The sequence below is a fragment of the Phascolarctos cinereus genome, unplaced genomic scaffold (assembly GCF_003287225.1).
Source record: "Phascolarctos cinereus isolate Bilbo 61053 unplaced genomic scaffold, phaCin_HiC Scaffold_9;HRSCAF=440, whole genome shotgun sequence".
Lineage (NCBI taxonomy): Eukaryota > Metazoa > Chordata > Mammalia > Diprotodontia > Phascolarctidae > Phascolarctos > Phascolarctos cinereus.
In genome coordinates, this window is record NW_027556402.1 from 23,035,117 (window position 1) to 23,049,336 (window position 14,220).

A 14,220-nucleotide genomic window follows, 5' to 3' on the forward strand; every position below is an offset into this window, starting at 1 on the left:
CTCAGGTTCTTTGTGCCTTTCAAAACACCTAAAGTTTCAGTTCAATTTAAACACCAGTTATGAGCTAGGTGTGAAGGTATAAAGACAAAACGGAATCATCCTTGACCTCAAGGTGCTTACATTCAGGGAAGTAGGGTTTGAGGGAGAAATAGAACATTACAGAAATGAATAAATGCACATACAAAATAATAGAAAATGATTCAGAAAGAAGGAGAGAGAAAGAGAGAGAAGAAGGAGGAAGAGAGAGAGAGAGAGAAAGAAGAGAGGGAGAGAAGGAAGTGAGAGAGGAGAGAAGAGAAAAGAGGGAGGGTGATAGAGGAAGAGAGAAAGAGAAGGAAAAAGAGGAAGAAAGAAAAAAGGAGAGGGAAGGTAAGAGACAAAAGAGAAGAAAGAGAGGGAGAGAGAGCTAGCTAATAATTGAACAGCTAAAGAAACGTCTCCTGAGCTGTACTTTAAGAGGAGCCAGAGAATCTATGAGGCAGGAGTGAAAAGAGAGAACATCCCAGGATATGAGGGACCACTTGGGCACAGCACAGAGGTGGGAGATGTCCTGAAATGTACAGAGAACAGCAAGCAGATAATTTTAACTGGAATGGGGAGTGTTTGAAGGAGACTAATGCAAAATGACTGGAAAGAAAGGAGCCAGATTGTAAAGGATTTACAAGCTAGGCTGAGGATTTTGTATTTTATCCTTGGGCAAATAAACAGAAGAACACCACAGGGGAACAGAAAGACTATTTGGAGTAAGAAGATCTCACCTTCAAACCTGGCCCTGCCACTTCTTAGCACCCTCTGAGCTTTGGGCTCCTCATCTGTAAAATGGATGGCTTGGGCTACATGATATCAAAGCTTCCAGCTTTAAAGGTAGGATCCAGTGTGAGCCAAAGGAGATTTTTGAGGAAGAGGACGACATGGTCAGATCTGAGTTTGAAGAAGATCATTTAGGCAGCTAAGTGGAAGTGAGTTGGAGAAGGGAGATGCTTGAGACCAGTTATGAGGCTGTACTGAAGAACTGTAAAGAAGAAGCTGGTGAGAGATGGACATAGAAGCTATTGTATTAAAAAGAAGATAGAGCACCGGCCCTGGAGTCAGGAGGACCTGAGTTCAAATCCAGCCTCAGACACATAACACTCACTAGCTGTGTGACTCTGGGCAAGTCACTTAACCCCATTGCCTCACCAAAAAAAAAAATTGGACAAGAAAAGAGGACTGGAAGAGAAGGATGCTTTATCTGAGTAAAGTTGTGATAACACGTGTATGCATTGCCAATGATATTCTTGGAAAAAATGGCCTTACTTTTTGCCAGGTAACTTAGAGTAATGACATTCATGCGAGAAATTTCAGGTCAAAGAAGAGGGCAGGGTGTCTGGCGGGAGAGAGACTGGGGACAGAAACATCTAAGGTTTCTCAATTCTTGTCACCTATGTGGCCTGTTAGAATGGTGGCTCTTAGTAGGAACCTAACTAGGAAAAGAAGGGGGGAGCTCTGTCCAGTTCCTTAGCTGAGCTTTGTCTGGGATATCCAACTTTATCCATTGTCCCTACCTGCAGCTGCCCTTCTGTCCATTTTATTCTTGTTCAGTCATTTCTGACTCTCCGTGACCTGATTTGGGGTTTTCTTGGCAGAGATACTTGAGTGGTTTGTCATTTCCCTCTCCAGCTCATTTTACAGAGGAGGAAACTGAGACACTCACCGCGGGTCACATAGCTAGTAAGTGTCCGAGGCCAGATTCCAACTCAGTTCTTCCTGAATCTATGAGCTGCACCACCTAGCTGCCTTCTGTCCACGTGGCTATTTAAAATTCATACATGGGGGCAGCTAAGTGGCGCAGTGAATAGAGCCATGGGCCCTAGAGTCAGGAGGACCGGAGTTCAAATCCAGCCTCAGACATCTGACAACTTGCTATGTACCCCTGGGCAAGTCACTTAACTCCAACTGCCTTGCAAAAAAACAAAAAAACAAAAAAAAACCCTCATGCATAAACATTGACTATTATGTTATGCTATGTTATATGCATATACACACAATGTATGTTTCCTTTGGGTCCTAGTATCATTTACCCCACGGCCAAAGTTCTATATAATTAACTGTCTTTCCTGGACTTTGCTTTTTTGTATTCCAGCTAATATGGGCATTTTCCCCATTTTGATTAGGACCTTCCTTATCAGGGTGGTTGCCGCTTCCTGTCTGGTGTATATACAACCAATGTTTCTTCTTTGAGCAAATATTAGGAAAAAGCAAAGCTTAGACAGTACACAAAGAGTCCTTAATAGGAAGTCGAGAAAGAATTGGACCCAGACTTTAAATCCAGGGAAAATGTCACAGATGACCATGAAGCGGCAGCTGGGAAGAAGCTTGGAGGATCCTGGGAGTAACAAAGGGGGCTTTGCAGGGATGATTCACATGAATTCATTATACAGTGCTTCTTAATCTCTTTGGGTTTCCAAGGGCTATCCAGATCAATCTAGGCTATCCAGTGTGAGCCCAAACTACCATCACCACCACTGCCACTACCAGCTCTGTGATCCAGGGCAAGTCACTTAGAATCTCTCAAAGCCTCAGTTTCCTCATCTGTAAAATGAAAGGGATGGACGTCATCACCTCCAATGTCCCCTCTGGCTCCAAGTTTACAATCCAATAGCTCTAGGATATTGTGATCATCTGACCTGTTTCTATTGCATTTCAAGGTTTTACAAAACATATTCTTTATGATGTCACTGTAAGGCAGGTAATACAGGTATTCCTATTTTATGATTTAAGAAATTGAGGCTTTGAGAGGTAAAGGGACTTAAAGGGGCCAGATTTGTTGTTATAGGACCTGAGTTCAAATCCTGGCTTTGCCACTTAATGTGGGTGTGACCCTTGGACAATCAAGACCACTTGTTAAATGCCTACCATTTGCCAGGCAACTGTGCTTTGTGTTGGGCATACAAAGATAAAAATGAAACAGTCCCTGCCCTTTTCCATTGTGCCCAGTCTTTGGAGCTTCTGGGAGAGCCAGAATTCACAGTGGAGCTAAAGGATTGCTTTCAGGGCCGCTGTCCCCAAATTCCCAGAATATGGAATCATAGCATTTCCATCCTCTCCCATGAGCTCTCCCCAGTCCCAGGTGGAGCCTTTGTTTTTCAGTTTATCAGTAGTGGAAGGATGCGGATTTCCTCATTTGTGCTTTGGCAATGGTGAAGGAGTTATTTAGGCAGACCACTCCCAGTGACAGGCCACTCTTGCAGAAATGAGCTGAACAGGCCCAGATCGCTTCTTGACCCCGTCTTGACCCCGTTCTTCCTGAATCACATGCAGCACTGTCAGAGTGGTGCCAATTCTCTCCTCAACTTCTTACCCATGACATGCTCCAAATCCTCTTATTCTAGGGAAGTCCCTAACGAGACTCACTATGTTTGATAAGATTCTGCTTCCTATTAGTTTGGAAACAAGCAGTTAAGTTCTGAAATGTTCACTTTGCAGAAAAATCACAGGCCCTCTTTTCAGATGTTGTGGACTCCAGGCACAACACAGATGTTGGCAACCCATAAAACTTGCACCAGAGAGTTGAACATCAAGCCCTCCCGCTCTAAATGAATCAATTAGCAAGTATTTATCAAGTCCCATAATTGTTCTCTCTGTTCCCGGTATGTCTCCTTTCCAAGGCATCCTCTACAGTTAACAAATTAACATTCCTAAAACATAAGTCAGATAACACTGTTCCCTTGATCAAAAATCTTCAGTGGCTCCCTATTGTCTCAAGTATAAATTATAGACTCCTCAGGCTGGCATTCAGATCCGTGCACAATCTGGTTCCTATATGTCTTTCTGAACTTGTTTCATGTTGCTTACATTTAGGCACCTTATGGTCTAGGCAAAAGGATCTACTCGCTTTTCCCTAAACTCAGCATGCCAACATCCATGGCATCTAGGTATCTAGGTTGTGCAGTGGACTGGGTCTGGAGTCAAGAAAAACTGAGTTCAAATCTGGCATCAATAGCTGTGTCGCCCTGGGCAAGTAATTGAACCTCTGTCTGCCTCAGTTTCCTCCACTGTAAAACAGGGATCATAGGAGCATCTGTCTCCCAGGGTTGTTGTGAGAATCATGTTAGATAACGTTTATGAAGCTCCTAGCAGGGTGCCTCGCACACACACAGTAGGTACTATATAAATGCTTCTTCCCATCCATCTCCTTGTCTCTGAAATGGTTTTCCCACACGTCTGAAATGTGCATCCTTCTCATCTTTGCCTCTGAGGATGCCTACCTTCCTTCAAGATTAAGGTCCAAGAAACCTTCCCAATTCCCCCCAATTGCAAATATTCTCTCTTTCCTAAAATCACTTTATATTTACTGTCTTTACTGATCCTGACCCCTCTTCTTCCAACTGGTAGAATGTAAGATCCTTGAGGACAGGGGCTATTTCATTATTATCTTGGTTAGCTCAGTGCCTAGTACAGTGCCTGACATTTAATGAATGTTGAATTCTACAAACCCAGTGGTCTCTTTGTATAGCATTGTATGAGATTGAGGCAATCTGCCAATCACAGTAACATCTCTCAGACATCACTGAATTTCCCAGCATATGGACCACTTATGGGATAGCAGTCACCCTTTAGATAATGGCTTTTAAAACTCAAAGGTACCCTAGTGATTTTATAGTCTAGCCTCTTTATTTTTTAGATAAGAAAACAGGTCTAGAAAGGCTTCCCTACCCCTCTCAATTCCAGTGCTTTCCTTTTTAATTATTTCCTATTTATCCTATATATAGCTTTGCTCTGTATACATTTGTTTGCATTATTTGCTTATATATATATAAATGTATGTATATATATATTTGTGCATATATATGTGTATACATGTGTGTATATATGTGTGTGTGTGTGTGTGTGTGTGTGTGTATGTGTGTGTGTATGTATGTATGTATGTATGTATAGTCTCCCCCATTAGATTGTAAGTTCCTTAAGGGCAGAAATTGTCTTTTGCTCCTTTTTGTATTCCCAGTGCTTAGCCAAGTTCCTGACACATAGTAGGTACTTAATAAATGTTTATTGGATGAATGGATGAATGAATGAATGCAAAAACTTGCCCAAGTTACAATGGTTTCAAATCGAAGGAGCAGTATTCAAATACAGGTCCTCTGATTTCAGATCCAGCAATCTTCCCACTCCCCGAAACAAGCCCTTCCCTCTACCCTCATCTCACCTGCCTAAGGATGTGATTTTTGTCACAAAGATGATTTTTTTTAATCAAAAAAGATAATTTGGAAGTGGGTGGAGGGGGAAGAGAATCTATATTTGCAAGAAGAAAAAGAGACTTAGCTGTTATTTTCTCATGCATTGCTTAGTTGGGGGGGGGGGTTGGCTCCAGATTCACTTTTCTCCCCAGAGCATGTGTGTGTAACCCAGAGCATGGAAAGTTCCTGTCTAAAGAAGGTGGAGCTCTGCCCAAACATGATTTTTTAAAAAATATTGCTTCTGGGTACAATACTAACTTAGGTCACTGCATGAGAATTTGGTGATCTCAGGAATGTACTATCCAGGAATTTATTTTGCAGTGAATAGAAAGGAAAAGCTGGCTCAGAGATCAGGCATGACAGTGAACACGAGAGAAGAGAGCGGTGCAGAAAGCTTTGTTTGCTTTTCAGTCAGCCAGCGTTCTGAAAACAATGAGTTCATTATGTAGCTGCTCTTCCCCCTCACCCAGGAAGGAATTCATGATTTGTTGGGTGGGGGGTTTTTTTGGTGGTTGTTTTCTCCAGGTCATCCAGAGGCAAAAGCGAAGAGATGCCCTTTTACCACGAAAATGTTTTGGTCATTTATTGCAAATGTTTCAAACATTTTGCAACCAATATGGCGTAGTAGAAGGAATTCTGAAGTGGGAGTGAGGATGTCTAGCTTTTCGTTTAGTTATTTTACTTTCCCAAGCCTCATTTTCTTCTTCAACAAAATGGGAGGGAGATATTGGAGTTGTTGATCATTAGGGTCCCTTTCATCTCTAACATTCTTTGATTCTGTAACTCTGATTAAGGAATGATTCTGCTCATTTAAGGCAGGGGAGATAGAGTGATTGATGGAGAGAGTGCTAGATTTAGGCATCAGGCACATCAGTGTTAAAATCCTGCTTCTGCCACTATTTTACCACGAAGAATTCATTTAACTTTTCTAGACCTCAGTTTCCCCATCTGTTAAAGGGGGCTAGTACCTATCTCAGAAGATCTAGGGGTGAAGGTTGGAAAAAAGAACATTTAGAATTGATGCTAGGTGTTTGATGCTTTGTCCTTAGGAGTATTCCTTGTTTACCTTGATAAGGTAGCAAGGTGGTAAAGGGCTTGGAGTCAGGAAGACCTGAATTCTAATCCTGACTCAGATATCTCCTAACTGTATGGCCCTGGGCAAGTCCCTTACTGGCTCTATGCCCTCAGTTTGCTCTTCTATAAAATGGGGATAACAGTAGCACCTACTTTCCAAGGTTGCTGCCAAGAACAAATGACCTGGCGTATGTCAAGCACTTTACAGACCTTAAAGTCCTACATTGATATTAGCTGCTGCTGTTGTTTACTCCACTTTTCCTCTGGAAAACCATTCTCTATTTAAAACACACCATCAACACAAAAATGTCAGCAAAAATTCACATAAAACCTTTTCTCGTGAAGGCAATTTAAGTCCATTATGGTTCTGCCTTAAGTCTGCCGTGATCTTAGTCTTAAATCCATTAACATCTCTCTAAATAGAGCTAAATGTGATTTCCACATCAAAACAAAATGTCCTATTAATCATTTGATGTACAAGGATAAAATTAGGCTGTATGACTCCACTGAAAAAACTCTTTAGCTCTCCATTTCATATCTTTCTCCAATGATACTAAAATATTGAAGAACAATTAATTTGGATATTACATAAACCGTTTGCAAAAGTAGGAAAAGACAGAATTCTACAAAATACTTCCTATGTTACAAGTCTAGTCTTGTTATCTAAACCAGAGAGAGTCAAAACAGAGAAAGAATACATCTGTAATGAATATTGATGTGAAAATTTTGAAGAAGATAGCAAAATATATCTAAATATCAGTTGTACACAGTAAGTATAAATTTCTTAATGTAGGCCCAGGAAAGAGAATGAAAGCTTTTGAGTTTGAATCTGGAGGTTGGAATGAACTAATAGATGAAGGCAATAGTAACAACTACTTTAGTCTTCATAGGCATGGCTCATTTAACATAAACCTATAAAATGTGCTACAACAGATTTGGAAAGTGTCCTGTTCGAAATCTGTATAATATTAATAAAACACAGGATGCATCATTCTAAGGCAACTATACAAAGGTTACTACTACCTTGACAAGAATGAGGGAAAAAAGGTTGATATTCTCAGAGCACATGATAAATAGGTGATAATCCTCTTCCTGTTATATGTTGGGAACAAACAGATGTTACCTCATTGAACAATACTATAAGCTAATTATAGGTACATATCCTGGATTGATTGAATGTACCTGAAAGCTGGTTATTTCCAGATGTAACCTATGCATTACCATCACTAAAAGGTATGGTTAATATTTCTGTTTTTCTGAATTTGTTTATGAGGTTTTTATGCCCTAATGTAGTGTTAGGTTTTGTAAAAGTGTTATACAGTGCTAAGATATATGTATTTTCCTTTATATTCCCATTGAATAACCACTAGAAATCCAGCATATCCAACTTTTCTACTCAGGTCTTTCATTTCCTTGTTTCTTTTAAAGTTATTTTTGTTGATGTCTGAAAGGCCTATGTTTAAGTATTATCATTTTACTATCTATCTCTTTGTTCATATAAGCCTTCACAGATTTTTCTGAAACCATCCTACATGTCATTTCTTAGAACACAGTAGTATTTTATCACAGTCATATACCACAACTTGTTTAGCCATTCTTCAATTGATGGGCATCTCCTCAATTTCCAGTTCTTTGCCACCACAAAAAGAGCTGCTATAAATATTTTTGTACAAGTTAAGTCCTTTTCCTTTTCTTTGATCTCTCTGGGATACAGACCTAGCAGTGGTATTGCTGGGTCAGAGTATCCACAATTTTATAGCCCTTTGAGTATGGTTCTAAAGTGTTTTCCAGAATGGTTGGGCCAATCCACAACTCCACCAGCAGTGCATTAGTGTCCCTATTTTTCCACATCCCCTCTAGTATTTGTCACATTAGCCAATTTGATAGATGTGAGGTGGTAGCTCAGAGTTGTTTTCATTTGCATTTCCTTAACCAATAGTGATTAGAACATTTTTTAATATGACTATCAATAGCTTTGATTTCTTCTTCTGAAGATTACATGTTCGTATCTTTTGGCCATTTATCAATTGGAAAATGACTCATTTTTATAAACTAGACTCAATTCTCTATATATTTGAGAGATGAGGCCTTTATTGGAGAAAATTGTCATAAATCCCTCCCTACCCTAGTTTCCTGCTTTCCTTCTAAATTGGCTATATTAATTTTGTTTGTGTAAAAACTTTTTAATTTCATGTAATAAAATTTTCTCTTTTACTTTTCATTATCTTCTCTTTTTTTTGTTTAGTAGTAAAAATCTTCCCTTAACCATAGATCTGACAGGTAACTTTTTCCATGCTCCCCTAATTTACTTATGATATCATCCTATATGTCTAAATTATTGATCAATTTTGACTTTATTTTGATATACTGTGTGAGGTATTGGTCTATACTTAGTTTCTGCTAAACTACTTTCTAGTTTTTCCGGTAATTTTTGTCAGACAGCGAGTTCTTGTCCCAAAAGCTTGGATCTTTGCATTTGTCAAACACTAGATTACTATGGCCATTTACTACTGTGTATTGTGTACCTAATCTATCCCACTGATCCACCACTCTTATTTCTTAGCCAATACCAGATTGCCCTGAACATGGTATGAAATCTAGTACTGCTAGGCTACCTTTCTTCACATTTTTTTCCCTTGATGTTCTTGACCTTTTGTTCTTCCGGATGAATTTTGTTATTTTTTTCTAGCTCTATAAAACAATTCTTTCAGTTTGATTGGTGTGGCACTGAAGAAGTAAATTAACTTAAAATATTACCATTTTTATTATATTGGCTCACCATTTATGAGCAATTAATATTCTTCAGTTGTTTAGATATATCTTTATTTGTGTTAAAAGTGTTTGTAATTGTGTCCATATTGTCCCTAGGTTTGTCTTGGTAGGTAGACTCCCAAAGTAGATAGACTTTATATTGTTTGCAGTTATTTTAAATTGAATTTCTCTTTCTGTCTCTTCCTGCTAGGTTTTTTTGGTAGTGTATAGAAATGATGATGATTTATGTGGGTTTGTTTTCTATCCTGCAACTTTGCTACAGCTGTTGATTGTTTCAATTTGTTTTTCAGTTGATTCTCTAGGGTTCTGTAAGTATACCATCACATCATTTGCAAAGAATGATAGTTTTTATTGACTGTTTTTATTCCTGTGATTTCATTTTCTTGTCTTATTACTATAGCTAGCATTTCTAGTACAATATTGAATAACAGTGGTGATAATGGGCATCTTTGCTTCCCTCCTGATCTTATTTGGAAGGCTTTTAGTTTATCCCCATTACAGATAATGCTTGCTGATGGTTTTAGATATATACTACTTATCATTTTAAGAAAGACTCCATTTATTCCCATGCTTTCTAGTTTCTGCTGACCCTAGCCCCTGTCAGCTAGCTGGAAAGGTCTGCAAGTTCAGAGTAACAGAACTGAAGCCTCCCCTCCTTTGTTCTCTCTACCTTGGTCATTCAAAGACAGGTCTCAGACCAGCCTGAGCATTAGCTCTGTGACCCTTGAGTGTCAGTGCACACAGATGCTGCTCGTCCTGAACCTTGCCCAGTACACAACTTCAGGTCAGGTGTGAGCCAGATGTATGACTGCTCCTTACCCTGGCCAACAGCTGCAGGTGAGCCCCATGCTTTGAAGCAAGTCCCTTCCTGAGTCCACTCTGGATCTGCAGCCCAGCTGTGGAGTTTGAGTGATAAAGCTCCTGGCTTCCTTCTGTTCCTGCTCCCTGCTAGGAGTTCTTTCCATTGGATCTCGTTGAGAAGGTCCATACTGTTAGTAACAGAAGACCTTTTCATGAATCCAGGCGCACAGCCTTCTTTCCTTTAAGAGCCCTGCTTTGGGCAGAGCTGAGAGAGTGGGTAAATGAGTGATCTTGTTATTGAGCAATGTGGCCCTGGAATTTCTGAGATGAGGCATGCCTGTGAGAATAGGGATGGGCTCAGAAGGTTTTGTCAGAGAAGGAGATGTTAACAGAGGGTTATCATTGCCCAAACAACTTAGTGTTTTCTATGTTCCAGACCTCAGGCTGTTTGCATTATTTCCTGTTGCATTAGATTTACCCAGGGCTGCATGCAATATAAGGAAACAATGATGCATGACAAAAGCTAGCTAGGATGGGGGCAGCTAGGTGGTGCAGTGGATAGAGCACCAGCCCTAAAGTCAGGAGGACCTGAATTCAAATCCGGCCTCAAACCAAACACCTGATACTTACTAGCTGTGTGACCTTGGGTAAGTCACTTAACCCCCAATTGCCTACAAAAAAAAAAAAACAAAAACAAACTAGCTAGGAGGACCAGACCTCCCAGCTCTACATTGCTCTGACACTGGCTTCTTTTTTCTCCTGTTAGCATAGTACAGGAGACAGTCCATGTCATCTCGTGATATATAATATGGACAAGTGGATATATGACATCATATAGGAAATGAGTAGTTAATCTATATTTTCTTCTACATGATAATCTACTTTAGTGTGAAAAGATTAAAGGTTTTAATCAGAACTTAGAAACCTGTAATGAAATGCCTTAAGCTGTTTAAGTGTAAGGCGTGGAATAGGAGTCACTTAGTGGATTAGTTATATGTGGTGGGCTACTTCAGTCTGTATTTGTCACTGTGCTAAAAACGAAACAACACTGGAATACCAGTCCAGAAGCTCTGAGTCTTCCCTGCTTTTATCTATTGCTCAAAGGCAGCTTTAGAAGGGAAAAAGGGCTGTTGGCAAAAATTGCTCCCTTTCTGCTCTCCCGTTTCCTCCCTCATCAGTCTTGCCTCCTCGAGTGTATCAACTTACTTAGGGAATAATTCAAAAGTGGGAAATGTTCCACTGAAGTTTGGGTGGTATTAACAGACTCTTTTATATGCATAGTCAATTAATAGCCATTAACCTCTAGCTCTTTGGAAGAGGGCATAATAATGTGTCAGGAGCACAGCATGCAAATCTCAGAACTGCTAACAAGTAGCAAAAACAAACTGCTGTGGCCTCTTCCTCTAGCTCTGTACACACTGTGTTGAGCGTGTGGCAAAACAAACAAACAACAAAAAAAAACAATGAAAAGGCAAAAAATGGGAAGCATTGCTTCTATAATTTTCAAATAACTTGCAGCTGATGATGGCTTTGTTTCCTTGTACCAAGTAGCACTCTGTGCTAGGTAAGTAGAGAATGACTAAGTCATGCAGATGGAGGGATAGGCTAACCACTCAAGCACGGGGATATTATAGGAAATCATCATCAAAGGGGAGATGTAGCAAAGTACAAGGAGCCATTGCGGGACAGTGCCACAGTGATTTTATTGACAGTGCCAGCCTTTTACCTGTTCTCTGTTCAGAGCACTTTGACAGACAGTTGTTGAATAATTATAATTAGCTTAGTATCTAAATTCTGTATTTTGAGTGGTTTGGGTTTTTCACCAATTTGGTTGTATTGAAACAGATTGCTCAGTTTAATCTATTGACTGAGCAGACATAGTATCTCATTTTTGTCTTTGTGGGAACATTAATTCTCCATTCACTTTGAAATGACAAGGTAATAGCTTTTCACAGAAATGATATTAAGCGCTTGAGGAGAGACCAAATGAAGTCATGTTAATACAAGACAACAGTCAACCTTAGAGAGTTATATAAAAAGGAAGTCACATCCATAACAGCTTAAAAAGAAACCTGATTATGATAATGAAGGAGCAGCCACACCATGAAGAGAGATTGAGGAATGGAGAAACCTCATCAAAGGGATATTTATTGTCATTTGTTTTGCCTTTTTTAATGTCCTGTTTTTCCTTTTTAAAAACTTCATTGGTATATTTTATATCACCTTCATTTGTGAATACACCTCTTCCCTGCCTCTAGCCAGCCATTCCTTATAACAAAATGTATGATTAAAAAAAAGAGGAAAAGAATTTTAGCTAAACAAAAACATATACCAACCAAGTCTGAGAGTGTATACAGTGTTCAACACCTGCAAAGAGGTAAGGAATATGGATTTTCTAATCTCTGCAGTTTATAGCCAGGCTTGAACATTCACAGTATAATTTTAAAAATTATTTGTCCCTCTTTTCTGTAACATATATTAGATGGTGACAAAAAGGTGGTATGAATAAATACTTCAATCTGCTGGTACGTGTTATGGAATAATGCCTAAATAACAATATTTTAGAAATAAAATGCAATAAGTAAAATCACTATAACATAAAACTATTTGGTAAAACCACTGACCTGTTTTCTGTACATGAGGACTATCCATTTCTCACCTCTGTACTTTTGTACAACTGGGTTTCCATGCCTGGAATGTGCCTCCTCCTTATTACTGCCTCTTGAAATTCCTTGTTCTTTTCAGAGATTAACAGTATACTCTTAAGAAACTTTAAAGTGTTTAATTTTTTTTCTCCTCTGGGGTTTCAGAGGGTAAACATGTGCTTACCATTTTCCCATTAGTTTGCTATGCCAAGTAATGCACAATGTCAACAAGGCCTTTGGAAGAGGATTTCTTAGCTGATGCTACACATCCATTACAAAAAAAAAATAAGGATTCTTCTGATCACCCCAATTACATATAGAGGAAAGGGAATGAAAATCTGCTTATTACACATATAATTCATGCTTCCTACTTCTAGGACATGCGTGATAACATGTGGTAGCTACATCCTACAGATTACCCTGTAGAAATGTTTAACTTTGGTTAAGGCATTTAAGAGGCAACATGATATAGCACAGAGGTGTCAAACCCCCCAAATTCCTCAGTGAGATGGGAACCAGATTAAAATGTAATTTAAAATATTTAATATAATTTAAAATAAATTTAAAATGAATAAAAATACAATAGAACATAGACAATGTTAATATGTGGTTTTCTAAGTCAATATGCTTCCTGTAGGGATCCATATGGCTCTCATTTCTATTTGAGTTTGACACCCCTAGCGTAGTGGATAGAGAACTAGGCTTTGAGTCAGGAAGACCTAAGTTCAAGGTCCATCTCTGCCTCATACTGGCTGAGAGACCTTGGCCAATTCACTCAACCTCTCAATCCTCTACTAAACTCTCCAAGGTTATTAGTAGTAAAATGGATGCAGCTCTGCTTACTCAGAAGTACCTCATTGGGAGTTCCCTTCAGTGGATAAAAACCATCGTTTTAGTCAAAAAATTAAAAAATCGAAAGGATCCAAGTTAAGCACAGGTTGAAGGTTTGTGAAAGCCATACTTTGCAGCTGAAAAGAATTTTTCATTTTTATGTGTTCCCCTAATAGACTGGAAACCGAGGGACGGTTCGAGATTACCCAGGCTTTAACCCATCGGCAGATGCTGACGCTATCCGGAAGGCTATCCGTGGAATTGGTGGGCAGTGTTCCACATTTCATATTTATTACCTTTGTCAATATTAAAGAGGGCAGAGGTGTCTGTATAGGCGCGTTTGCCAAGGTTATTTTCTGTATTAGACAGATAAAGATGACCTTTATTTTCCTCCTATTGATCACTTAGATTCTTATGCTGTGAAAGGACATGCCCTTTTTAGCTCAAGGCAAGCATGACTTTCCCAGTTGTACGCATGGAGCAAAAAAAAGATGTGGTGCGCATTTAGTGTTAGAGTCGGAGATGAAGCTAGCCTGATTAGAACTGGAAGTGCCCAAGTTTCTGCATTATTTATAATCCATTGATCATTATCAGTGTTTTCAAGATAGACATTTAGCAAGCTGGAGTTGAAGCTTCGGACAATTATTTTTCTTCATAAAATTAGGAACCGATGAGAAAACTCTTATCCACATTCTGACAGCAAGATCTCACGCACAGAGGCAGTTGATTGCTAAGGAATATCGTGCAGCATCTGGAAAGGTAAGACTTAATTTATGGAAGTGAGTCAAAAGATAATGACATATGCCGTATGGAAGGTAATGAATGAATGTGCCTATAAAACTTTGCATCTCAAGTTGGATATGAAGTGGAAACAGCGCTGG

The 14,220-nt window shown here is 39.3% G+C and overlaps 1 protein-coding gene across 2 annotated transcripts in view; it reads left to right on the plus strand.

The window, feature by feature from the left end:
• ANXA3 (annexin A3) overlaps positions 1-14,220 on the plus strand; it is a 48,405-nt gene that overhangs the window by 6,149 nt on the left and 28,036 nt on the right. The window contains exons 1-3 of one of the 2 annotated variants that reach the window (XM_020988368.2): positions 9,766-9,899; positions 13,516-13,603; positions 14,004-14,098. In XM_020988368.2, coding sequence (XP_020844027.1) covers positions 9,867-9,899; positions 13,516-13,603; positions 14,004-14,098 — 216 coding nt within the window. In that variant the 5' untranslated portion in view covers positions 9,766-9,866. Of the gene's footprint in view, positions 1-9,765; positions 9,900-13,515; positions 13,604-14,003; positions 14,099-14,220 lie in introns of those variants that run through there. The other variant, XM_020988370.2, reaches the window with a different exon arrangement.